This window comes from Scyliorhinus torazame, chromosome 1 (assembly GCF_047496885.1).
Source record: "Scyliorhinus torazame isolate Kashiwa2021f chromosome 1, sScyTor2.1, whole genome shotgun sequence".
NCBI classification, from domain to species: domain Eukaryota; kingdom Metazoa; phylum Chordata; class Chondrichthyes; order Carcharhiniformes; family Scyliorhinidae; genus Scyliorhinus; species Scyliorhinus torazame.
Genome location: NC_092707.1, coordinates 126,546,358 through 126,571,097, shown reverse-complemented (window position 1 = coordinate 126,571,097; position 24,740 = coordinate 126,546,358). Strand labels below are relative to the sequence as shown.

Here is a 24,740-nt window from a genome sequence, read left to right as displayed (position 1 = left end):
CAGATTTTCTTCCCGAAAAGGCATCAGTGATCCAGAGGGATTTTACAACAATCGATGATAGGTTCATGGTTATCATTACTGAGAATAGCTATTTTTTTCAATTCCAGATTTATTAATGGAATTTAAATTCTACCAACTGTTGTGGTGGGATTTGAACCCATTTTCCAAGAACATTGCCTGGGTCAAAAAGTCCAATGATATGACTATTACGTCACCATCTTCAGCCCCTGCCGCTCCTTCCTTGAGTATATTCCAGTGACTTGCTGTAATTGGAGCAGAATGGAGAGTAATGAACACAGCAGATATCAGGTTCCAAAAAAGTGGCTTACGATAGCACAGCGGTTAGCACTGCTGCTTCACAGCATCAGGGACCCGGGTTCAATTCTGGCCTTGGGTGACTGTGTTGAATTTTGCACATTCTCCGTTTGTCTGCGTAGGTTTCCTCCAGGTGCTCCGGTTTCCTCCCAAAGTCCAAAGATGTACTGGTTAGGTGGGGTTACGGGGATAGGGTGAGGGAGCGGGCCTCGATTGGGTGCTCTTTCAGAGAGTCGATGCAGACTCAATGGGCCAAATGGCCCCCTGCACTGGAGGAATCCTATGGAATCTATGGAAATGACATATAGTTTCTGTAAGAAAAATGGAAAGGCAATATAGATGTAAGGAAAGCCTCATGAATCAAGATTTGCTGATCATGGGGTACACCAGTAGAGCATACAGCACCGAAAGAGACTCTTCGGACCAACGTGTTTGCACCAGCCTCAAGTACCTATCTGTTCTAATCCCATTTTCCAGAACTTGATCCATAGACCTTTATGGTGTTTCAAGTGCTCATCTAAATGATTCTTAATTGTTGTGAGGGTTCCCACCCCTTTCAGTCAGTGAGTTCCAAATTCCCACCACAGTCTGAGTGAAAAAGATTTTCCTCTAATCCCCTCTAAATCTCCTGCCCATTACTTTCAATCTATGCCCCCTGGTTATTGGCCCATCTACTAAGAGGAAAGTTCCTTCCTACCTATGTCCGTCATAATTTTGTACACCTCAATCAGGTTCCCCCGCAACCTTCTCTGCTCTAAGGAAAATAGCCCAATCTAACCAACCTCTCTTTATAGCTGAAATGCTCCAGTCCAGGCAACATCCTGGTGAAACTCCTCTGCACCTTGTCTAGTGTAATCACATCCTTCCCATGACCAGAAATGCCCACAGTACTCGAGCTATTACTTAATGAGATTTTTATACATCTCCTTCATAACTTCTTGTGCTGCTGCAAACTTATCTGAAGCTTGTCATCAGTACCTATATAGGGAGCATATTGCCAGGCCTGAGTATTTTGTTCTATTACCTGCTCTGTTGCCCTCTCTGTTGGGGAGGTGTAAATATAGTTAGTTCAATAATGGCTGTCTGCTCTGAGTCCATATGCTCATCTTACTGAGTGCAAACACAGCCAAGTTATACATATGACAGTTGAAAAGAATCAGGACCAGACTAATTAATTGTATGTGTAAATAATTATCTAATGCACTCAGAAAATTCCCAACCAAACTTGCTTTATGCAAGATACTTTACACTCGGGTAATGTATGTATAAACTTTTGAAATGCTGCTCCTAAAATACACAACGCAGAATACTTTTGTATTTAAGAAAGTGTGAGTGCAGATGGGTGAAGGGATTTAGTAAGCCAAATCTAGCATTCCCGTGCAAAGAAGCAATCATAGATCAACAGCTAAGAAGATGCTTGGATGATATGCAAAGAGGAGATACATCTGCCCCAGAATTGTAGAATTATAATCACACACTTTCTCTGGATGTCTTTGAGCTGTGAACAGGAGATAAATTTGCCCCAGGATTGTAGAATTGTAATCTCACACTTCCTCTGCATGCCTTTGAGCTGTAAATGTGCTGCATATGTGAGAATGTGCTAAACATTTGCATTAGCTCCTCTTGTGCAGACACATCACATGCCTAGGAACAGAAAGTTCAACAAAAACCACAGCATAGCACTCGGTCACATCGTTACCTCAAATGAGCACCAGACCAGAGGGCAGGCTCTGGAGGGTTTTTCGTGAATTTTAAGAGTTGAAGCACAGGGTGACTCATCTTGCCGAGCTGCGGGAGGGATAGAGACAGTGGCTGAGGAAGGGTGAGGCCGCCGCTGAGTGAAGGCATAGGATTGTCATGGGATCTGCTGAATCACCTGCACCATTCTGACATCACAAGGCCATCTATGGAAGGAGAATCATTCTGGAGCACACCCTGGAGTAATAATTACTTGGGTGACATTACGTAATGTCATTGAGAAGCAGTAGCACATGTTGTGCAAGCTCACATACCACATTTAGCAGGCAAAGTGGCACAGCATGTTGAACACACAATGTGTTTTCGCTAATTTCAATGAAGAGACCTCTTCCATTTGGTAGTCATTATTTCAAGCACTTCTGAGGATTTGTTGTTTACATATTTTTTTAGAAGTATAATGAAACATCAAGAAAAGAATTGGGATCTGGTGAAGCTGTAGTTTTATTTCTGATATTCCGGTTTGCCAGTTAAGGACCAAGCCCCAATCCAACCTGCTTGAAATGGGTTAAGGCTGCTTTGCCACACCTTTGGCGTGCTTGGCCTGAGCAGCCTATCGGATGGTTAAATGAGATTACTGGCGGACGCCACTAAATAAAGAGCATATATCTTTCAAAGTTGTTCTTTTGTGGAGTCGGATGAAGCAGAAGTGTTCCTCTTCCCACAAAATTATTACAAACTGTTTTCCCCTTGTTGTCCTGCTCATGGCTTTACCGCTGTCTCCTTGCTTCTTAGGATCTAACCAAAGTCTGCCCCTGCCCCAACATGGCCATGGCTTCCAGTGCCACATTTGGCTTGGGCCTCATCAGTCACCTGCACAGAACTATCATTGTCCTGAATTGTCGACAGTTTGGGGTGAAATTTGGATTTCTGTCCAAGTGTGTTCACGTAGACTCCGTCAGCTGTCCATTTGGATGTTGATTTAATATTATCGCTTTCTCTCAGCAAACACCACGGGATGTTGACTATAATGATGTATCAAAGCTGTTTTTAACATACTCACCAACCTATCAGAAAAGGACATCTTAATTATGTAGCACTGAACCACAACCTGTGTTGTCCCCTCCTTGCTGTTGCCTCGAAACACCCTGTTGCAACAATATTGAGTGCTGTCATAACCATTTATGGTCACTGATAATGGACCAGTGTTGTCCTTTAATGGACCGATGCAGTTCAAGAAGACATCTCACCACCACCTTCTCATGGGTAATTAGGGATAGGCACGAAATGCTGGCCGAGCCAGTGACTCCCACATTCCATGGATAAATATTTTTTTAAATTGATGATTTGGTTCCAAGAGCCAGGACGTATTTTCTGTGGCTTTCTTACTGTGCAGTAGTGTCTTCACACATTTCTCACCAGTAAAGTCAAGGTAGCTATGACACCGATATTAGACAGCTGGCTGGAGTGTAATAGGTACTGGCACCTCGTCACCTATGTGCTTGGACTTTCCTTGCCCTCCTCCGCCACCTCCATGGAGACATTCTCTGTGCGGAGTCTGCACGTTCTCCCTGTGTCTGCGTGGGTTTCCTCTGGATGCTCCAGTTTCCTCCCACAGTCCAAAGACGTGCAGGTTAGGTGGATTGGCCATGCTAAATTGCCCTTAGTGACCAAAAGGGTTAGGAGGGGTTATTGGGTTACGGGATAGGGTGGAAGTGAGGGCTTAAGTGGGTCGGTGCAGACTCGATGGGCCGAATGGCCGCCTTCTGCACTGTATGTTCTATGTTTATTCTGGTGAATCCAAACTGTTGTGTGAACTGAAGGTGTGACTGGAGACACTCTTTACAAAGTGTCCTGCTTGACTCTACGTCAAAAGCATCTGCCAACTCCAAACTGCCTTAACAACATCTTTACTGAGAAAGTCAACAGTGCCATGTGAGTTTGAAGTTGAACATGATTAAATTTGTGCATTCATCTTAAGATGGTTCTTAACAAACCAAAGAAACATGAATGAAGAATTTGTCTATTTTTGCACGAATGTGAAACAGGTTGGCTAGCATAAACCGTGGAGAGGACAAATGTCACTCTTTAAAATTTACCTCGTCACTTTCATCAACATATACTGACTAGCCTACTGAGTGTTTCCAACATTTTTTTTGTTTTTGCTTAATTTTGTGACATCTTCAGTGTGTTTCCCTTTTTGCTTTGAAAATAAATTCTTAACATAGTTAGTGAAAGTCTTTGCTATTGTAACAAAGTTGTTTACTCTGTTAACCAGTATAAAACTAAATAGCTGAAATAGAAATTTCATCCCATCTAATTGTGACTTGTACCTGGAGATTTATTGTCACTTTTTCACTCTTGATTCAGGTGATGGATGTGGGCATACAGTCATTGGCCTTGAAAGTGGTACTCTGACTTCAAAGAACTACCCTGGCACCTACCCGAATCACACATTCTGTAAATGGGAGCTGCGCGTTGCACCAGGGAAGAGTATAATTCTGAGGCTTGGTGACTTGGACATTGAGTACACAGAGGACTGTTCATCCAATTCATTGAAAATCTATACTTCATCATCTGCTAATAGCAGCTATGGTAAGGGGTTAATAGACTGAGTAAATTAGTCAACAAGTTTATAAATAGAACAAAGTAAATTAAGAAAATGGAGCAAGAAATACTTTCTCGTACAGCCATTCTGAACAGTACTAAAAGAGAGAAGTTTGCTGTGGCCTGTGAGATTTTGGTTGGGATACTAATTCTAATGGTACATAGAACAGTCCCATTGACAAGATGAATTATATTTTAGCGAGCTTGAAGGTTTTACTGAATTGAAGGTGATCCATTGTGATGTCAGTCTGTAATGAGCACCGCTGCAGCTGGCTTCAGGTTTCTGTTGAATTGCATTGGTGCCATACTGCTGCACTGTTAGGGCAGGGGTAGACCAATTCCGTTCAGTTAAATGTAAGCAGCAATTTTATGGGTGGGAGGCCTCAGCAAGATGCCTTTGGAGGGGGGGCTGGTATTTGCAGCTTCTGTGTTTAGATGCCTTGAACAATTTTCTTTGTGTAAACATAAATTTCTAACTCCACTGATGGCATGTGAGGTAATTTCTTCATGTACAGCTGTAAGGTATTAATTAATCCCTTGTCAGATGGATTACAGCATAGTGATGCACACTTACAAACCCACCAACAGCAGAAAATTATTAACCGTATTTGCATTGAAATGGTCTTTTATATATTTACTGCTCACAATTATTTTGGTGAGTTTCTGTGCTCGTCAAAGTGAAGGTTATTAATGTTGTTCCTATTACAAGGATGCATGCCGGGTATATCATGGTTACACCTTGTTATGAGTTGGGGGGGGGGGGGTTGCTCCCAATACAGAGCATCTCCATCAAGTGTGAGCATACCACAGAGAGGCTCCGTAAGGAGATGTGATGATTGGTTTTGATCTAAAATACAACAGGCATCACAATTATGAAAAAGTAAAATGTTGCATGCTGCTGTCAAGTTGGCTGCTACCATTCCCAGCTCAGGCTCCAACTAATTGGAATTCAGACCCTTCCTAGAGCAGATTTTCACTTCCTGATGTGCTCAATGAACGGAATTTTACAAAAGTGCTGCCAAATAATCGCCAGGTAGGACAGCAGAAATACGCAATGTTATCTTATCTAAAGGACCTGACTTAGGTTTAGTACTTCCTGCTCAGATTCTGTTGATTCCTGTGGGCTAAAACTTCCATAAAATGTTAATGCAATGGTTTTAAAAATTAATAAAATCATAGAATCCCTACAGTGCAGAAGGAGGCCTCTCTGCCCATCGTGTCTGCACCAACCCTCTGAAAGAACACCGTACCCATGTCCACTCCCTTGTCCAATCCCTGTAACCTAACCTGCACATACCTGGCCACGAAGGGACAATTTAGCATGGCCATTCCAAATAACCTGCACATCTTTGGACTGTGGGAGGAAACCGGAGCACCCCACGCAGTCACAGGGAGAACGTGCAAACTCCACACAGACAGTCACCCAAATTCGGAATTGAACCAGGGTCCCTGGCGCTGTGACACAGCAGTGCTAACCACTGTGCTGCCTATAAAGCTTGTGGTCGTTTTCTCTTTGGCTGATTTCAATTGCTAAAGTAAATGGTGAAACTGCACTCAAAAGCAAGGTCATAAAACAATATAGTTATTGCCTGGAGGGAGCGTCAATAGGTTAATACGTTGGGAAATTATACTGCAGTGATAGAAGTTCCTTACTGCTGTTTCCAGGGAAGGCTCATCACTGGCTACTTAAGTACCTGACTATCACTTGATATGGTGGGCCTTCCCCTAAGGGGGCAACGCGAGTTTCTCTCTGGCACTCCAGATGTCGGGCGAAAACCTCACCTGGGTTAAACACTGCCCATCTTTTGCATCCTCGGGCTAGAGATGGGAAATGTCATCCAGGGTTCCTTCTCCTGTTTGCTACCCATTAGTCCCGGTTGAATCTCTGCATGCGTGGACATGGAGTGAGACAGAATCATGCTCAGTCACCTTCGCTGTCCAATGATGGAATTGCCTGTCAACACTCATCATTCAGATAGACACAGACTGTTGCTTCAGAGAGAGAGACAGGTTGTTGAAGCTTTTCATCATGCATTCATCAGGACAAATGCAAGAATGTCAAATTTCAAATGATTGACTAACCAATCAGCATTCTTGCCTCTTGCAGTATAAACTGTTGAGTGTTTGAAATTTGGCATTCTTGTATTTGGCCTCATGAATGCAAGAAGAAAAGTTTCAACAATATGACTCTCTTTTCAGTAATATTCGCGTTCTGTCCCACCAAGTGATAAGAAGCATGGCTACCTCAGCAAGATTCTAAATGGAGACAAGATTGCTTGTCGAACTGAGACTCGGCTTAAAGTATTGCCTTCAAGGCAGGAATTGTGCCTTTTAATAATTATGCTGCAATCATAATTCTTTCAGCATTTTCAGCAAAGAGGAAAATCGCTGGTTGTCAGTACTCCCACTGATGGCTACCATCAGGAAAAGACAGAACCAATCTAAAATTCATAAGTAAATACTTTGAGAAAGCAAATAAATCAAAACTTTTTAAAGACCATCGGTTAATCTGAGGGGTACAGAACTATTCAAAGCCACTTAAGTTTCACTCTTAAAGTTTATAATTATTAACTGATGGTTTATTTTTTTGCGTAATGAAAATTCCCAGAAGAAAGCACAGGAACTATTTTTAAATTTGTTTACGGGATTTGGGCGTCACTGGCTAGGCCAGCGTTTATTGCCCAGCCGTAGTTGCCCTCAAAGGTATTGGTGAGCTGCCTTCTTGAATCACTGCAGCCCATGTAGTGTAGGTACACCCACATTGCTGTTAGGGAGGGAATTCCATGATTTCAACCCAGCGACAGTGAAGGAATGGCCGATATATTTCTAACACTGTATTTACAACACTGTACCGCATTTGATGACTCAGATAAATATTTGCACAACGTGCTTTATTTAGGCTTTCTGGGTTGCCAGCACATTTTTGTTCTATGATTTCAGTGATGGCATATCCCAAACAAGGTTATTTTATTAAAAATGCAGCATTTCCTGCACCAATGGTTATTGCCATCTATTCCTGTGTACGTGTGAATGGGAACATTCATAGAATCATAGAATTTACAGTGCAGAAGGAGGCCATTCGACCCATCAAATCTGCACCAACCCCTGGAAAGAGCACCCTACTTAAGGCCACACCTCCACTCTCCACCCTCCACATCTCCAAGAAGAAATAATTAACAGAGTAATTATCTTTCATGTATTTTCAAGAATTATGTTATTTTAGCTGCTAATCAATTCTACAACACAATTTGCTGGTTCTAATAACTCCCTGAAGACAGTGACAATGAGCTGACTGATTTCAAGAGCTGCCCCATTGACCCCTCATGACAATATTGGGAGCCTGAGTGTTCTGTTGGAAGCACTGATGCCTCTCAGCCAGAAGACCTGAGGTTTTAAGTCACATTCCAGGTCTTGCTGGCGATGGAAGGAGCAGTGACGTGGCCCCTAGTGGCTTGTTAATCTGCCGGCAAAATCCTTCCAACACTCCACACTATTCTCCAAGGGGGAAAAGAGTGTGAAGATATACCAAATAAACAAATGGTACAGTGTCTGTTCAAGCCGAATGTATTATCTGAAGCATCTATTTAATTTTAGTGCTTCCTACCACTACCACCAGCACCCCTACCTCAGACACAGTATGGAGTCTGGCTGCTATAGTTTAATTGTAGAGCTGATGCAAGGTAAATTTGAAGACCCTGAAATATTGGAATCGCCCAAGTGACACCATTCCATTGCTGTGTAAAGTATTATTCGGGAAAGTCTCAGATGAACACCAAAGGCTTGGAATTGGATAAGTATTCCAGAATTTTGCTTTATTACTTAGTATCAGAGAACATTAATATTCCATTCTCCCACAAGCAATTAAATTGGTGGGACAGCTCATGTTGGAGTAAAGTACACTTGGCATGTTGAAGATACAGACTTGAAGGACCAAATGGCCTTTGCTTGTTCGAACACTGTAAATTTTAGTTTTCGCCCCTGTGCTGAGGTGTTATAAGTAATTCTATCAGCACAGTCTCAGAATAGATTAGTACCAAGTACCCGACAGATTATGTTGATCCTTGTGAGTCATTCTAACCAGCAGAAAATGGGTGGATTTGGGACGGGCGGGAAGTTAAAATTTCAAAATTCTTGAACCTTAAGTCAACCCGCCTTGAATCCCCTCAACTTCCCGTTTTTAATGAAGGTGTGATCAAGGGGTGAACTGACCAATCCAGTCCCAGGATGCAGGTCACTTGGTAAAACTTTTTAACAAGGCTGCTTGTCCCATTTCAAAATACTTCATAGTTTTAACAAATGTTGGCCAGGTTTATCTGACTTCTGGGAAATCGGTGGCTCGAAGGAGACAAGAAGGGTATGATCCATCAGTTAAGTACCTTTACTGCTTGTGGACCAGTTGAAACAGGAGAGATTCCTCCAACAGATCTATCTTTAAATGACTCTGTGTTTTGCCAGACTCCGTCACCTCCGCAATCACCGACACCTCCCCTCTCCCATCCACCACAAGCTCTTGCATTGCAATCTGCCTGCTCATCCCCACCCCGTACCCCTGCACCTACCTGTTCAGGTGGGAAACCTGGGAAAAGAAACTCTGGCTACAATTAAAACTGGCAGATATTTGGGGAAACCAATACTTCTGGTCTCCCCTCTGGGCTCCCCTTCCCAAAGGCTTGCCTCAGTAAATATCAGGGCAATATTTTCAGTTATATTCACATAAAGTTCCAAACAAGGTGCTGGCTACGCCGATTCATGAACAGCAGCCTGTCAGCTCAGTGAGTGTGAACACGAATCAAAAGAAGTAGGAGCGTGTCTCATTTCTAAATATGGGGAAAGTTCACCTTGCAGAATTGCTGGCATTTACCTTTTAGTTGCTCGGAACAATGTTTCAAAGAACAGCAGATGGAGGCAAAGCAGCTATGATCCAAAAACTCTACCATTAGGGAGCATTTAAAGGTAGCTTAATCCAACATAATTGGGGTTAAATTCATAATCACTATTAAAGAAAAGCTCACTTATACCTCTCTAACTGTCCCTCAAAGTAAGGAGGACACAGAATAAGTCCCATAATGTGAGGAAGGCTGTTGTGCTGCGGTTGCCACACGTTGCTGGACGTTCAGGAGACTCTCCTATTCTTACCACCTGCCGTAGACATATTGGAAGAATTTTCAGGTTGATAATCAACATGTTTTGCCATGTTATGGAGGCACCACCATGACCACTAAGTCACAGAGTGAGACCTGAAGCCTCTAGTGGATGCTACCACTGTGCCACTAGACATCCTGCTCAGTTATATACAGATGTGAGGAATGGAGTCTAATTACATACACTTTCCTCTATTCAAGTCATGTTTATATTTTGTCCAGTCTGTGCTGAATAAGCAAAGGCCACCTGACTCTTTAACAGCCATCTTAGCCTCTTTGTAAGCGTCCAGTTTAAAATATAAAAGACTGTTTCAGGAGCTTCCACAGGAACACAGCCCATGTTTGAAGTTATGAATAGGACATGCCTTCACTAGGCCCAACAATGCATTTACAGAGCCATCTGACCACCTGGTGCTGCCTGATCATTAGTAAACTTACACTGCCCACATCACTTTAATTTTTCTTTATTGCTTTAGTGCACTTCCAGCATTGCACCCAAAAATAAGAACTCATGCTTGTCTGCCTTAAAATTGGCATCCCAGAGAGTAGTTTTCTGCCAAGGTTCAGGACAATGTGGCATAGGGGTGGTTAGATGGGTAGTTTTGGGTTATAGGGATTTACAAGTAGGACAAAGTGTATATTTTGTTACACTCATGTAATTGTTGCATTCATCACATGAAGTAAAAATGACCTCAAACACTTTACACCCCAAAAAGAGTGATTGGTGTCAACACCATCAACGGTGGTTTAGTTTTTTCAGTGTTTATGATTAGGTTCCTTATTGCTCCTGCAGTAATTACAGCGAGATCAGGTTTGGACATTTATTTCCATAGAATTAAGTGCACAGAATGGGGATATTTGGCCCATCAGATTTGTGTCAGTCTATATGCTCCACATAAGCCTCTTCCATCCCACTTCACTTTGTCCTACTTGTAACCCAAATCTACCCATCTAACCACATTGTCCTGAACCATGGCAGAAAACTTCAAATCTCACCTAGTCTCCGGGAAAGATGCCTTTCCTGAATAGGAAGAGGCCATTTAACACCTTTGAATGTTTTTTTTTCAATATGTTTATTCAAAGTTTTTCCAACAAAAATTTTCAACCAGTTAAACCCCCCCCCCCCCCCCCCCCCCCCCCCTGCGCAGACCCTCTCAGGGCAAACTTTATCCTCTCTAGCTTAATGAACCCTGCCATGTCATTTATCCAGGCTACAACTGGGGGGCTTCGCGTCCTTCCATAATAGCAAGATCCTCCGCCGGGCTACCAGGGACGCAAAGGCCAGAATGCCGGCCTCTTTCGCCTACTGCACTCCCGGCTCGTCTGCCACCCCAAATAATGCCAACCCCCAACTTGGTTTGACCTGGACTTTCACCACCTTGGACATAGTCTTTGCGAAACCCCTCCAGAACCCTTCCAGTGCCGGGCACGACCAAAACATGTGGACGTGATTCGCCGGGCTTCGCGAGCACCTCCCACATCTGTCCTCCGCCCCAAAGAACCTACTCAGCCTCGCCCCCGTCATATGCGCTCTGTGAACAACCTTAAACTGTATCAGGCTGAGCCTGGCACATGAGGAAGAGGAATTAACCTTACTCAGGGCATCCGCCCATAGACCCTCTTCAATCTCCTCCCCCAACTCCTCCTCCCACTTGCCCTTCAGCTCCTCTACCAAAGCCTCCCCCTCTTCTTTCATCTCCTGATATATCGCCGAAACCTTGCCCTCTCCGACCCATGCACCCGGAATCACCCTGTCCTGGATCCGCTGTGCCGGGAGCGAAGGGAATTCCCTCACCTGCCGCCTCACAAACGCCCTCACTTGCATATACCTGAACGCATTTCCCGGGGTAACCTGAACTTCTCCTCCAGCCCTTCTCCTAATAGCCCTCCAGATTCGGCAATGCCAGCCCTCCCTCTCCCTACTACGCTCCAGAAACCCCCTCCTTACCCTTGGGGTCTTGTTTGCCCACACAAAGCCCATAAAGCCCATGATGCTCCTACCTACCCGCTTAAAAAAGGCCTTGGTAATCCTGGAAGGCACTGGAACACGAAAAGAAACCTCGGGAGGACCGTCATTTTAATTGACTGAACCCTGCCCGCTAGCGAGAGTGGCAACACATCCCATCGTTTGAAGTCCTCCTCCATCTGCTCCACCAGCCGTGTCAAATTAAGTTTGTGCAGGGCCCCCCAGCTCCTAGCTACCTGGATCCTCAAGTACCGAAAGCTCCTTTCCACCCTCCTCAACGGTAGGTCGTCTATCCCTCTTCCCTGGTCCCCCGGACGCACCACAAAGAGCTCACTCTTCCCTACATTGAGCTTGTAGCCCGAGAAGTCCCCAAACTCTCTTAGGATCTGCATGACCTCCACCATCCCCTCCACTGGATCCGCCACATACAGCAATAGGTCGTCTGCATACAGCGACTCTCGATACTCCTCTCCCCCTCGGACCACCACCCTTCAGTTCCTGGACTCCCTTAATGCCATGGCCAAAGGCTCAATTGCCAATGCAAAGAACAGGGGGGTCAGGGGGCACCCCTGCCTCGTCCCTCGATACAACCGAAAATACTCCGGCCTCCGCCGATTCGTAGCCACACTTGCCACCGGGGCTCTATATAGAAGCTTAACCCAACTAATAAACCCCTCCCCAAACCCAAACCTCCGCAACACTTCCCAGAGATACACCCACTCCACCCGGTCAAAGGCCTTCTCCGCGTCCATAGCTGCCACTATCTCCGCCTCTCCCTCCACCGATGGCATCATAATCACGTTTAGGAGCCTCCGCACATTGGTGTTTACCTGCCTGCCCTTTACAAATCCCGTCTGGTCCTCATGAATCACCCACGGGACACAGTCCTCAATTCTCGTAGCCAGCACTTTTGCCAGCAGCTTAGCGTCCACATTGAGGAGCGAGATCGGTCTATATGACCCACATTGCAGTGGGTCCTTGTCCCACTTCAGGATCAGGGAAATCAACGCCCTGGACATTGTCGGGGGCAGAGTCCCCCCCCTCCCGTGCCTCATTGAAAGTCCTCATCAGCAACGGGGTTAACAGGTCCGCATACATCCGATAAAACTCAACCGGGAACTTCCCCGCCTGCATGCTCCCCAGTCCTTTAACCAGCTCCTCCAACCCAATTGGCGCCCCCAAACCAGCCACCTCCTGCTCCTCCACCCTCGGGAACCTCAGTTGATCAAGAAACCTTTGCATCCCCTCTTCCCCCGCTGGGGGCTGAGATCTGTACAGCTCCTCATAGAAGTCCTTAAATGCCTCATTTACTTTCACCGCACCCCGCACCGTAGTTCCCCTGCTATCATTGACTCCACCTATCTCCCTCGCTGCCATCCTCTTACGGAGCTGGTGTGCCAGCATCCGGCTCGCCTTCTCCCCATTCTCGTACGTCGCCCCCGTGCCTTCCTCCACTGTGCCTCTGCCTTCCCCGTGGTCAACAGGTCGAATTCCGTCTGGAGACTTCGCCGCTCCCTAAGTAGTCCCTCCTCGGGGGCTTCTGCATATCTCCTGTCCACCCTTAGGATCTCTCCCACTAACCTCTCCCTTTCCCTGCCCTCTCTCTTCACCCTGTGAGCCCTGATGGAGGTTAACTCTCCCCTGACCACCGCCTTCAGCGCCTCCCACACTACCCCCACCTGCACCTCCCCATTGCCGTTGGCCTCCAAATACATTTCAATGCACCCCCGCACACCTCCTCATCCGCCAGTAATCCCACATCCAGACGCCACAGCGGGCGTTGGTCCCTCTCCTCTCCTAACTCCGGCTCCACCCAGTGCGGGGCATGGTCTGAGATGGCTATGGCCGAGTACTCCGTTCCCTCCACTTTCGGAATCAGCGCCCTGCTTAAAACAAAAAAATCTATCCGGGAGTAGGCTCTGTGCACATGAGAAAAAAAAGAAAATTCATTGGCCAGGGGCCTAGGAAATCTCCACGGATCTACTCCCCCCATCTGGTCCATAAACCCCCTAAGCACCTTGGCCGCAGCCGGCCTCTTCCCCTTCCTAGATCTGGAGCGATCTAATGCTGGGCCAGCACTGTGTTGAAACCCCCCCCCCATTATCAAGCTTCCTGCCTCCAGATCTGGAATCCGCCCCAACATGCGCTTCATAAATCCAGCATCATCCCAGTTCACCAATACCACCCACACCCCCTGTAGCCTACCGCTCACCATCACGTATCGACCTCCATTATCCACTACGATATTCTTGGCCTCAAACGACACCCGCTTCCCCACCAGTATTGTCACCCCTCTGTTCTTTGCACCCAGCCCCGAATGGAATACCTGTCCTACCCATCCCTTTCTTAGCCTGACCTGGTCTGCCACCTTCAAATGTGTCTCCTGAAGCATGACCACGTCTGCCTTCAGTCCCTTTAAGTGCGCAAACACTCGGGCCCTCTTAACCGGCCCGTTCAGGCCCCTCACATTCCATGTTATCAGCCGGATTGAGGGGCTTCCCACTCGCCCCCTGCCGACTAGCCATCTCCTTTTCTGGGCCAGTCCCGTGCCCGCGCCTCCCAGACCCTCCAGTCCCCCAGGCTGGGGACCCCCGTCCCGACCACCTCTTCTGTTTCCTGTTCCCCATCAGCCAATGCAGCAGCAATCCAATATCCCCCCCCCACTAGACCCATGTCTAGCTCTTTTGCTCCCCCCATAACACTCCCGTAAGTCAGCTGACTACTGCTGACCCCGGCCTCCCCCGCCATCCCATTGACCCCGCCATCCCATTGACCCCCCCCCCCCGTGTGGGAATCCCCCCTCCCCCTCCTCCCCAGCAGTCAGTGAGCGCTCCTCCAACCCCCCCCCCCCTCTCCGTCTTTTCCTAACGCAGGAAAAAGCCCGCGCTTTCCTAAACCGGCCCCGCCCCCTCTGGCGCAGCTCCTTTTGCGGCCTTATCCCAATTCCCCCATCCCCGGGCCTCCCCTCCCTCCAGCACCGACGCCCACATTCTCTCACAGTCTCCCCATCAGGTTTCTTCCCCCATTCCCGTCCATCACCCAACCCGTGGAACATTCCCGACGCATAGTTAAAACCCTGTATACATCCGACATCCTCCCCACAACCACAGACCCTCAGTTTGAGTCCAACTTTTCAGTTTGTATAAAGGTCCAAGCCTCCTCAGGTAGTGGTGTCGATCCTGAAACGTGACCCATAATCGCGCTGGCTGCAGCATTCCGAACCTCACCCCCTTCCGATGGAGCACCGCCTTGGCCCAATGAGCCCCATCCAGCTCCAGCGGATGCGGAAAGGCCCCCGCTCCCATCAGCGAATTGAGCATCGTGCTCACATATGCTCCGGCATCGGCCCCCTCCACTCCTTCAGGGAGACCCAGAATCCGAAGATTCTTCCTTCTCGACCTGTTCTCCAGGTCCTCGAATCTTTCCGCCCACCTCCTGTGCAGCGCCTCGTGCGCCTCCACCTTCACCGCCAGGCCCAAGATCTCATCCTCATTCTCCGCGGTTTTCTCCCGCACCGCCTGGATCGCCGCCCCTTGGGCCTTCTGGGTCTCCACTAACCCCTCGATCGCCGTCAGCATTGGCGCCAGCACCTCTTTCTTCAGCTCCTCAAAGCAGCGCTTGAGATACTCCTGCTGCTCCTGCACCCATGCCGCTTGATCTACGCCCGCCACCATCTTGTTTTTTCTCCCTCGCACTTTTCGCTGCTCCAAAAACGCTTTTTTGACCGCTCCACTCCTGGTCCAATCCATATACTATGGAGGGTGGACCTTGCTCACCTTCTCACACTAGAGGTTGTCGAAAAAATTGCCGTTGGAGCTCCTCAAGAGAGCCGAAAAGTCCATTTTAGCGGGAGCCGCCAAATGTGCGGCTTAGCTCCGCATAGCCGCAACCGGAAGTTCTCCACCTTTGAATGGTTTGACCATTCAACGAGATCATAGCTTATGTGTGACTTCACTCCATTTACCATCTTTGCCTTATCCATTGAACCCACAGAATCTCTACTGTTCAGAAGGAGACCATTAGGCCCAACCCTCCGAAAGAGCACTCTACCTAGGCCCACTCCCCCACCCGATCCCCATAACCTCGCACATTGATCATGACACTAAGGGGCAATTTTACATGGCCAATCCATCTAACCTGTTCCTCTTTAGACTGTGGGAGGAAAACAAAGCACTTGGAGGAAGCCCATGCAGACATGGGGAGAACGTGCATACTCCCTGGCGCTGTGAGGCAGCAGTGCTAACTACTTAATACCCATTTGTTAACAAAAATCAACCAGTCTCAGAACTAAAAGTGGTCTGACATCAATTGCCATTTGTAGAAGAGAGGTTAATATTTTTACGACCCCAGGAACTCAGAATGTCATTCCTGAAAGGTCCGGTTCTAAATTTTAGACTATGCTTCCTGAGTCCTGGACTCTTCCTTTATTTTCTCCATCATATCTGTTCCTCTTAACATCTTCTCACTGGTAACCAATTCTTAAATTAATGGCCCCTAGTTCTGTTTCAACTGGAAGTGAAATATCACGGGGAAATGGTAGCGGTGAGGTACTGTCTCTGGGCTAGTAATTCAGAGATCCGGGAAAGGTCAAATCCCATCTCGGAAAATGGTGAAATTTGTGTTCAATAAGAATGAAAAGTCTAATGATGACCATGAAACCATTGTCGATTGCTGTTAAAAACTCATTTGGTTCACTGATGTCCTTTCGGGAAGGAAATCTGCTGTCCTTACCTGGTCTGGCCTACATATGACTGCAGATTTACCGCAACACGGTCGACTCTTAAAAACGCTCTGAGATGGCCTAGCTAACCACTCAGTTGAGGGGTAATTAGGGATGGGCAGCAAATGCTGGCCCAACCAGTGACACCCACATCCATGAATGAATAGGAAAAACACTCTCTATGTTTATTTCGACCCTATGGTCAAAAGACCCCCATCTTGATTCCTGGCTTAGTCCCCAGTCCGTGCTCGGTTCGGCACTAGGTTTAGGATGCTGCATTGGGCCACAGAACCAGTCAAGATGGACTGGAGAGGAATCCATTCCCCTTTGTAATCCAGCCAACCCTACTGGAGGATTTAGCATTGTAGGGGACTGGGATTCGGCTGTGCTGTTTTCCACCATTGAATATCTTGCCCTGAAATTGAACCCTAAGAAGGAGGGTAAGGGAAGGGAGAAATAATGCTGATTTTAACAGGAACACCTCTGCAAACAGACCTATTATCAGAGTTGTGCCCTGGACATTCGCTCAGTTTGATTCAAAGTGGCATCAGTAATAGTCTAGGATTTTTCAGGTATATGTGAATTGGTTAAAGCAACACTTGATATTTGCAACTTTCCCTTCTTTGTCCCAAAGTTAGGATTTTCCAGGGTATACTTTTCCAGGACGCACTTTTAGTTTGTGTCCTTGGCTGGAATTCTCCGGCTGTTGCAATTCACTTTTCCCGCCGGCAGCGCACCCCGCCCGCGGGTTTCCCGGAGGCGGGAATGGTTACAATGGGAAATCCCATTGACAATCGGCGAGAAGGTAGAATCCCACAATCAGAAAATGGTGTGCAGCCCAGAAACATGCGGCTGGCAGACCAGAGAATCCCACCCCTTGTAAACAAAGTCAGCGCGGCCAGGAAAAAGATAAGCATTAGAAATTCCTTTCTCAAGTGTGATGTCTGTCAAGGAATTGTCGCTGTATTGGTTTGCAGGGCAAAAGGCAATTTCTTACCAGTGGGAGACATAAATAAACGTTAATTGAAAAATATGTTCAGAACATCCTTTTTTTAAGAAAATCCTACATAATATAACCTTTACCATCTGTTTAAACTCTTGTATATAAACATCTATTTTGGCAAAAATGAAACCACCAGATGCGAATAAATGATTGTCAGAGCTGTAAGAAACAGCAATGAAAAGATTCAGAATGCCTGTTTTGAATTATATTAGATATGCACACTTGGATTCCTCTCTCCTGGGGAATGATTCTGTGGTTTTTATTCAACAATTTGCTTAAATAAGAAATGAACTTAAGTTTGAATAGATAGAGTGCCCTGTTGTGTCACAAATTGCTTCACAACATTTTGAAATGTAGTTACTGAGATGAATGACCTATTAATCTGTTTTTGGTGCTTGTTGAATCCAGAACTCGGTGTTCTCTGTGAGACATTTTCTTTTCAACAAACTGCCAGAACCTCAGACTAGCACCTCGCCCAAAAGGCACTCTTGATAATGCAGCATTCCTTAAGTGGGGTTTGAACCCACTACCTTCTGACTCAGAATGTTACCAACTGAGTCAAGCCGACACCTGGTAATCAATGGATAATAAAGTGTTGATACAAATTCACTTTGTTTCTGTTGTATAAAATATTAAGCACCTTCCCGTTTCCCTTTATAACTTTGTTCATAGGCTGTGGTGAGATAAGTGTTCATCAAATTGTAGTTCTTGCAGACTATAATTTAGAAAGGAATTAGGAAGGTAAATTGTATGTTAGCCTTTATAACAAGGGGTTTCAAGTATAAGAATAAGGTTGTCTTGCTGCCATTGTATAGGGCTTTGATGAGATTACTGTTGAATTACTGGAAATAGTATTTGTCTCTTTATCTAAGGGAGGATATACGTATTGCCCTGGAGGAGGTACAACAAACATCACCAGATTGATTTCCAGGATAAAACAGCTGCTCCATGAAGAGTAAAATTGACCTACGTTCTCTGGAGTAGAGTGAAATAAGAGTCAATCTCCTTGAAACATGAGGGTTTGACAGAGTAGAAGTTGAGAAGCATTTTCCTTTGGTAAAATCTTGCCCTGTGAGTCTAGTTCTGGACTCCCAAAGTGATGGTGGTCCTGTTGCCAGGTGGGTTCGTGCTCAGGTGAGAGGCCAGACGTCCTCTACAATGTTGCCAGGAGGAGGCAATTAAGAGTCAGCAGGTTGGGGACATGGCCAATTAAGAACAGTGAGCAAGCCTTCCATGCCAGCACAAACAGAGGGAGGAACCTTTGGGACCCTCAGCTGCACCAGTCATTGTGATGGTCTCTGCTACGGCAGCATGGAGAACATGAGGACACCTCAAAATGGAGAGAGAGCATTATGTGCATATTTATAAACGGGACAAGCAGAGAGACCCCAGAGAATGAGGGGAACCCCTCTATCAGAAGTGCTTGGGTGACCTTGTTTGGAGGCGGGCCCGTCCCTGTGCCAAGGTGACTCCAGCTCTGATGACGCCCCCCACAATCCAAAATCACTTACGGATGTGGGTTCGCTGGTTAGGCCAGCAGTTATTGCCCATCACTCATTACCCTTCAAAGGTAGTGGTGAGTTGCCTTCTTAAACCATTGTAGTCCCTGCAGTGTAGGTACAACCACAGTGCTGTTAGGGAGGGAGTTCCAGGATGTTGCCCCAGCAACCATGAAGGAACGGCGATATATTTCCAAGTCAGGGTGGGGAATGACTTGGAGGGGAAGCTCTTATTGGTGGGGTTCCCAGGTATCTACTGCTCTTGTCCTTCTAGATGGTAGTGGTCGTGGGTTTGGAAGATGCTGTCAACGGAACCTTGATGAGTTACTGCAATGCATTTTGTAGATGGTGCACATGGCTGCCAGTGTTTGGTGGTAGAGGGTTTGAATGTTTGTGGAAAGGGGAGCAATGAAGTGCACTGCTTTGTCCTGTATGGTGTCGAGCTTCTTGAGTGTTGTTGGAGCTGCACTCATCCACGCAAGTGGGGAGTATTGCATTACACTCTTGACTTGTGCCTTGTAGATGGTGGATGGCTTTGGGGGGTCAGGAGGTGCATAACTTGCCGTAGGATTCCTAACCTTTGACCTGTGCTGGTAGCCACAGTATTAATATGGCTGGCCCAGTTCAGTTTCTCATCAATGGTAACTCCCAGGATGTTGATTGTGGGGGAGTCAGTGATGGCAATGTCATTCAATGTCAAGGGGTGATGGTTAGATCCTCTCTCCGGAGATGGTCATTACCTGGCACTTGTGTGGTGCAAATGTAACCTGCCACTTGTCAGCCCAAGCCTGAATATTGTCCAGGTCTTGCTGCAATTTGGATATTATCTGTGGAGTCGTGAATGGTGCTGAACATTGTGCAGTCATCTGCAAACATCTCCACTTCTGACCTTATGATGGAAGGGAGGTCTTTGATGAAGACGGTTTGGCCGAGGACGCTACCCTGAGTAACTCCTGCAATGATGTCCTGGAGCTGAGATGATTGACCTCCAATCACCACAACCATCTAATTTTGTGCCAGGTATGACTCTAACCAGTGGAGAGTTTGTCCCTGATTCTCATTAAAGCCAGTTTTGCTTGGGTTCCTTGATGCCGTACGTCAAATTCTGCCTTGTTGTCACTTCACCTCTGACATTCAGCTCTTTTGTCCATGTTTGAACGAAAGTTGTAATGAGGTTAGGTGCTAAGTGACCCTGGTGGAACCCAAACTGAGCTTTTGTGAGCAGGTTATTGCTGAGCTAGTGCTGCGTGATAGCAGTGTTGATACCTCTTCCATCACTTTACTGATGATGGAGAGTAGACTGATAGGACGGTAATTGGCTGGGTTGAATTTGTCCTTTTTCTTCTGTGGAGGACACCTCCAAGCCTGTGACGCAGCTGGAAGGCTTCCATGCTGATCCCCCATTGGTAAAATGCTGGTGGCCTGGGAAAATCTCCTCAACTGGGTCTCTGCCCCTCCCACCCCCCACATCCCTGTCCATTCTCATTACCTGTAGTCAGGTATACTTCCACTCGTTGGCTTAGGATAAGGGGTCAATCATTTTGGTCTAAGATTTCTTCAATCAGAGAGTTGTAAATCTTTGGCATTTTCTCCCCCAGAGGGATGTCAATGTTAAGCTGATAAGTATGTTGAAGACTGAGATTGCAACATTTTGCACTGGAAGAGAGTGAAGACATGGAGAACGGAGAGAAAAGTAAGAAGAAGAGAATCAACGAGTAGGCCCGAACAGGCCTAGCTCGAGGCCTAACCTCAGGAACTACGAAACCGAACACCAACTCTCGGAACCGACCACGTGACCCAGCCCAACCTGACCCAGGAAGACCCTGCCAGCGACCCAAACCCAGCCTAAACACACCCAAAACAACGAAGACCCCACGTGAGGACCTGAACAAGCCGAAAGGTAGACCCGTCCTCGTGGAACCCTGGGGCCCGACTGGATTGCGAACCCTGGGGCCCGACTGGATTGAGAACATGTCCCCCCCCAGTGACCCCGAAACTGTGACCAGAGCCCAGGACCCCTCCAGGCGGAACCACTCACTTTCCAAAAGGTCAGACTTCTCCCATCGGATCCTCGGACCATCCAAAAGCAGCCACAAACCTAGGAAGCGAGGGAAACGCGCTAGGCTTCAGGTTAAAAAAAAACGTGGTTTCAAGTCTTCTCCCCACCATACTCCTCGCAAAAGTCCAAGGAAGCAAAAACAAGCTGGATGAGCTTAATGCTCATCTCAGCGGGAAGTGGGGGCAGCACGGTGGCGCAGTGGTTAGCATTTCTGCCTCACGGCGCCGAGGTCCCAGGTTTGATCCCGGCTCTGGGTCACTGTCCGTGTGGAGTTTGCACATTCTCCCTGTGTTTGCGTGGGTTTCGCCCCCACAACCCAAAAGATGTGCAGGTTAGGTGGATTGGCCACGGTAAATTGCCCCTTAATTGGAAAAAATTAATTGGGTACTCTAAATTTTTTTTTTAAATCTCAACGGGAAGTAAGAGAATGCTGTGTGCTCTGTTTCACAGAGACATGGCTCACTCCTGCATCATCGGACTGTGCCATACAACCTGACGGTTTCTCAATACACCAGATGGACTGCATGGCGGCATCGGGCAAGGTGAAGGGTTGGAGGGGTTTGCCTCCTCATCAATTCCTCCTGGTGCTCGGACGTGGCAACCCTGGCGAACTACTGCTCCCAGCAGCACCTGACTATGAAGTGCTGCCCATACTTCCTTCCACGGGAGTTCACTTCTACCATCATCACGGCAGCCTACATCCCACCCAGGCGGAAGTGAAGAATGCACTTGATGAGTTGTACACCGCTATGAATAATAGTGAAACAGAACACACGTAGGCCTTGTTCATCGAGACTGGGGACTTCAAAGAGGCTATCCTCAAGAGTGTACTGCCACAATTCCACCAACACATCTCCTAAACCACTAGGGGCCCCAACATCCTTGACCACTGCTACACAAACATCAATGGCGCCTACCAATCCATCCCCCGACCACACTTCCGAAAATTGGTGCTCCTCCTGGCATATAAACAGAAACTTGGCGGGAGAATCCAGTTAAGAAGGTCGTGCAGTGTTGGTCCGCGGCAATAGAGGAGCTCCTACACGACTGCTTGGAGTCAGTGGGCTGGTCCATATTCAAGAACTCAGCAGCCAAATGAAACAAGTTTGCCACCACTGTCACAGATTTCATCAGCAAGTGTGTAGAAGATGGTGTTTCAAAGAAGGTAGTACGTGCATTTCTCAACCATGGTTTCAGCGGCAGATCCACTCCCTATTGAAGTCCAGGTCTGAGGTGTTCAAGACTGCCGACCCTGACCTATACAAGAAAGCTAGGTACAACCTCCGCAAAGCCATCAGGGACGCCAAGAGACAAAATCAGACTAAGCTAGAGTCACAGACTGACAACATGGGCCCTCATCAGTTGTGGCAAGGCTTAAACAATATAATGGACTACAAAGCAAAGCTGAGTAGAATCTCTGGCAACTGAGCACCCTTTCCTCATCCTCATGAAGTCAATGCATTCTGTGCTCATTTCAGCAGGAAACCAACAAACCAGTCAACTGCTCCAGCAGCCTAGGACACACCCATACCAACCAAGTCCGATCGACCTTCTTGAAAATGAACTCATGGAAAGCAACGCATCCTGACGGAGTCCCTGGTTTTGCACTCAGATCCTGTGCGGACCAACTGGCAGGTGTGTTCGCGGACATCTTCAACTTCTTCCTACTCTGTTCTGAGGGTCCCACCTGCTTCAAGAAGCCACTATAATACCCATGCCAAAGAAGAACCAGGCAACCTGCCTCAACAACTACCATCTGGTGGCCCTGACATCTATCATCATGAAGTGCTTTGAGAGGTTAGTCATGAGACACATCAATTCCATACTCTCAGAATGTCTTGATCCACTGCAATATGCATGCCGCCACAACTGGTCCACAGCAGACACTATCTCCCTGGCCCTACACTCAGCCATGGAGCATCTCGACAACAAGGATTCCTATGTCAGACTCCTACCCATTGACTACAGTTCCGCCTTCAACACCATAATCCCAGCCAAGCTCATGTCCAAACTCCAAAACCTAGGACTTGGCTCCTCCCTCTGCAACTGGATCCTCAACTTCCTGACCCATAGACCACAATCAGTAAGGATAAACAACAACACCTCCCCCACGATAGTTCTCAATACTCTCAAGCCTGCATACTTAGCCCCTAGTATACTCCTTATGCACACACGACTGTGTGGCAAAATGCAGCTCCAACTCCATCTACAAGTTTGCTGAAGGCACGAACGTAGTGGGTCGGATCTTAAAACAATGATGAGTCAGAGTACAGAAGGGAGATAGAGAACCTAATGGCATGGTGCAATGACATCAATCTCTTCCTCAATGTCAGCAAAACTAAGAAGTTGGTCATCGACTTAAGGAAGTGTAGTGTCGTACACACCCCTGTCTGCATCAATGGTGCTGAGTTGAAGATGATTGACAGCTTCAAATTCCTGGGTGTACACATCATCAACAATCTGTCCTGGTCCGCCCACGTTGACACTGCAACCAAGAAAGTGCAATAGCGCCTATACTTCCTCAGGAAACTAAGGGAATTAGGCATATCCACATTGACTCTTACCAATCTTTACAGATGCACCATAGAAAGCATCCTATCTGGCTGCACCACAGCATGGTATGGCAACTGCTCGGCCCAAGAGTGTAAGAAACTATAGACGGTTCTAAACACAGCCCAGTCCATCATGCGAACCTGCCTCCCATCCATTGACTCTGTCTACACCTCCCTCTGCCTTGGGAAAGCGGGCAGCGAAATCAAAGAACCCTCCCACCCGGGTTATTCTCTCTTCCACCTTCTTCCATCGGGCAGGAGATACAAAAGTCTGAGAATACGCACGAATAGATTCAAAAACAGCTTCTTCCCCGCTGTTACCAGACTCCTGAATGGCCCTCTTAAGGACCGAACTGATCTTTCTCTGCATCTTCTCTATAGTTGTAACACTATATTCCGTATGCTTCACCTGATGTCTATGTTTTTTCAGTATGAATCATGTGTTCTATGTTTTTCATGGATGGAACGATCTGCCTGGACTGTAAGCAGAACAATGCTTTTCATTGTACCTCGGTACACGTGACAATAAATCTAAATTTAAGTGTGGAGTGGAGGTTAAGGTTCAGTGGTGATCTTGCTGAATTTCAGAGCAAAATTGGGGGAGGGGATGTACATCTCATATGGCCTGCACCTATTTCTCATTTCTAATACAATTTACCAAAGTAACAATTTTTAAAGCCAACGTCTAATTTTGAAATCTGTGCCATTTCGCTAAATTAGTTAGGTTTCTCTTCGGTCATTGTACTTTCACAAGAAAGCCCAACATATTTCCACACTTGACTGCTTTTTCAAAAGCATAGTAATCGAGTAAGTAGATAAAGGAGCTTTTTCTTTTAACAAGCCCGTTTGCATAAATGTTTGCTTGCTTTCCAACCTTTAGACATTTGGTGGTAATCATGTCTGTACACTGAAAAATGCCGTTATGCGTAGTATGTGTCACATATTGTACAAAGTAATCCAGGCTGACTCACCATTGCATCTGGCGTGTGTACAAGTTGTATGTTAGCATCTGGATGCAATACTGCACAAACTAAATAGTTTTCCGGTGGGGGTTTGTCTAGCATCTGACACTGCTTAGATTTAACTATCTGTTTACCTTATGGATCCGAAGTCAAGTACTCTGCACATCAGCAGTAATTGCTGATTAGGTAGTGCCCTAATAATCTATTATAAATTGTGGCAT

The 24,740-nt window shown here is 46.7% G+C and overlaps 1 protein-coding gene across 2 annotated transcripts in view; it reads left to right on the top strand.

Annotated features, from left to right (window-relative positions):
* LOC140412023 (discoidin, CUB and LCCL domain-containing protein 1) overlaps positions 1-24,740 on the top strand; it is a 236,370-nt gene that overhangs the window by 29,914 nt on the left and 181,716 nt on the right. For both annotated transcript variants that reach the window (XM_072500789.1, XM_072500787.1), the window contains exon 2: positions 4,381-4,605. In XM_072500789.1, coding sequence (XP_072356890.1) covers positions 4,381-4,605 — 225 coding nt within the window. The remainder of the gene's footprint in view (positions 1-4,380; positions 4,606-24,740) is intronic.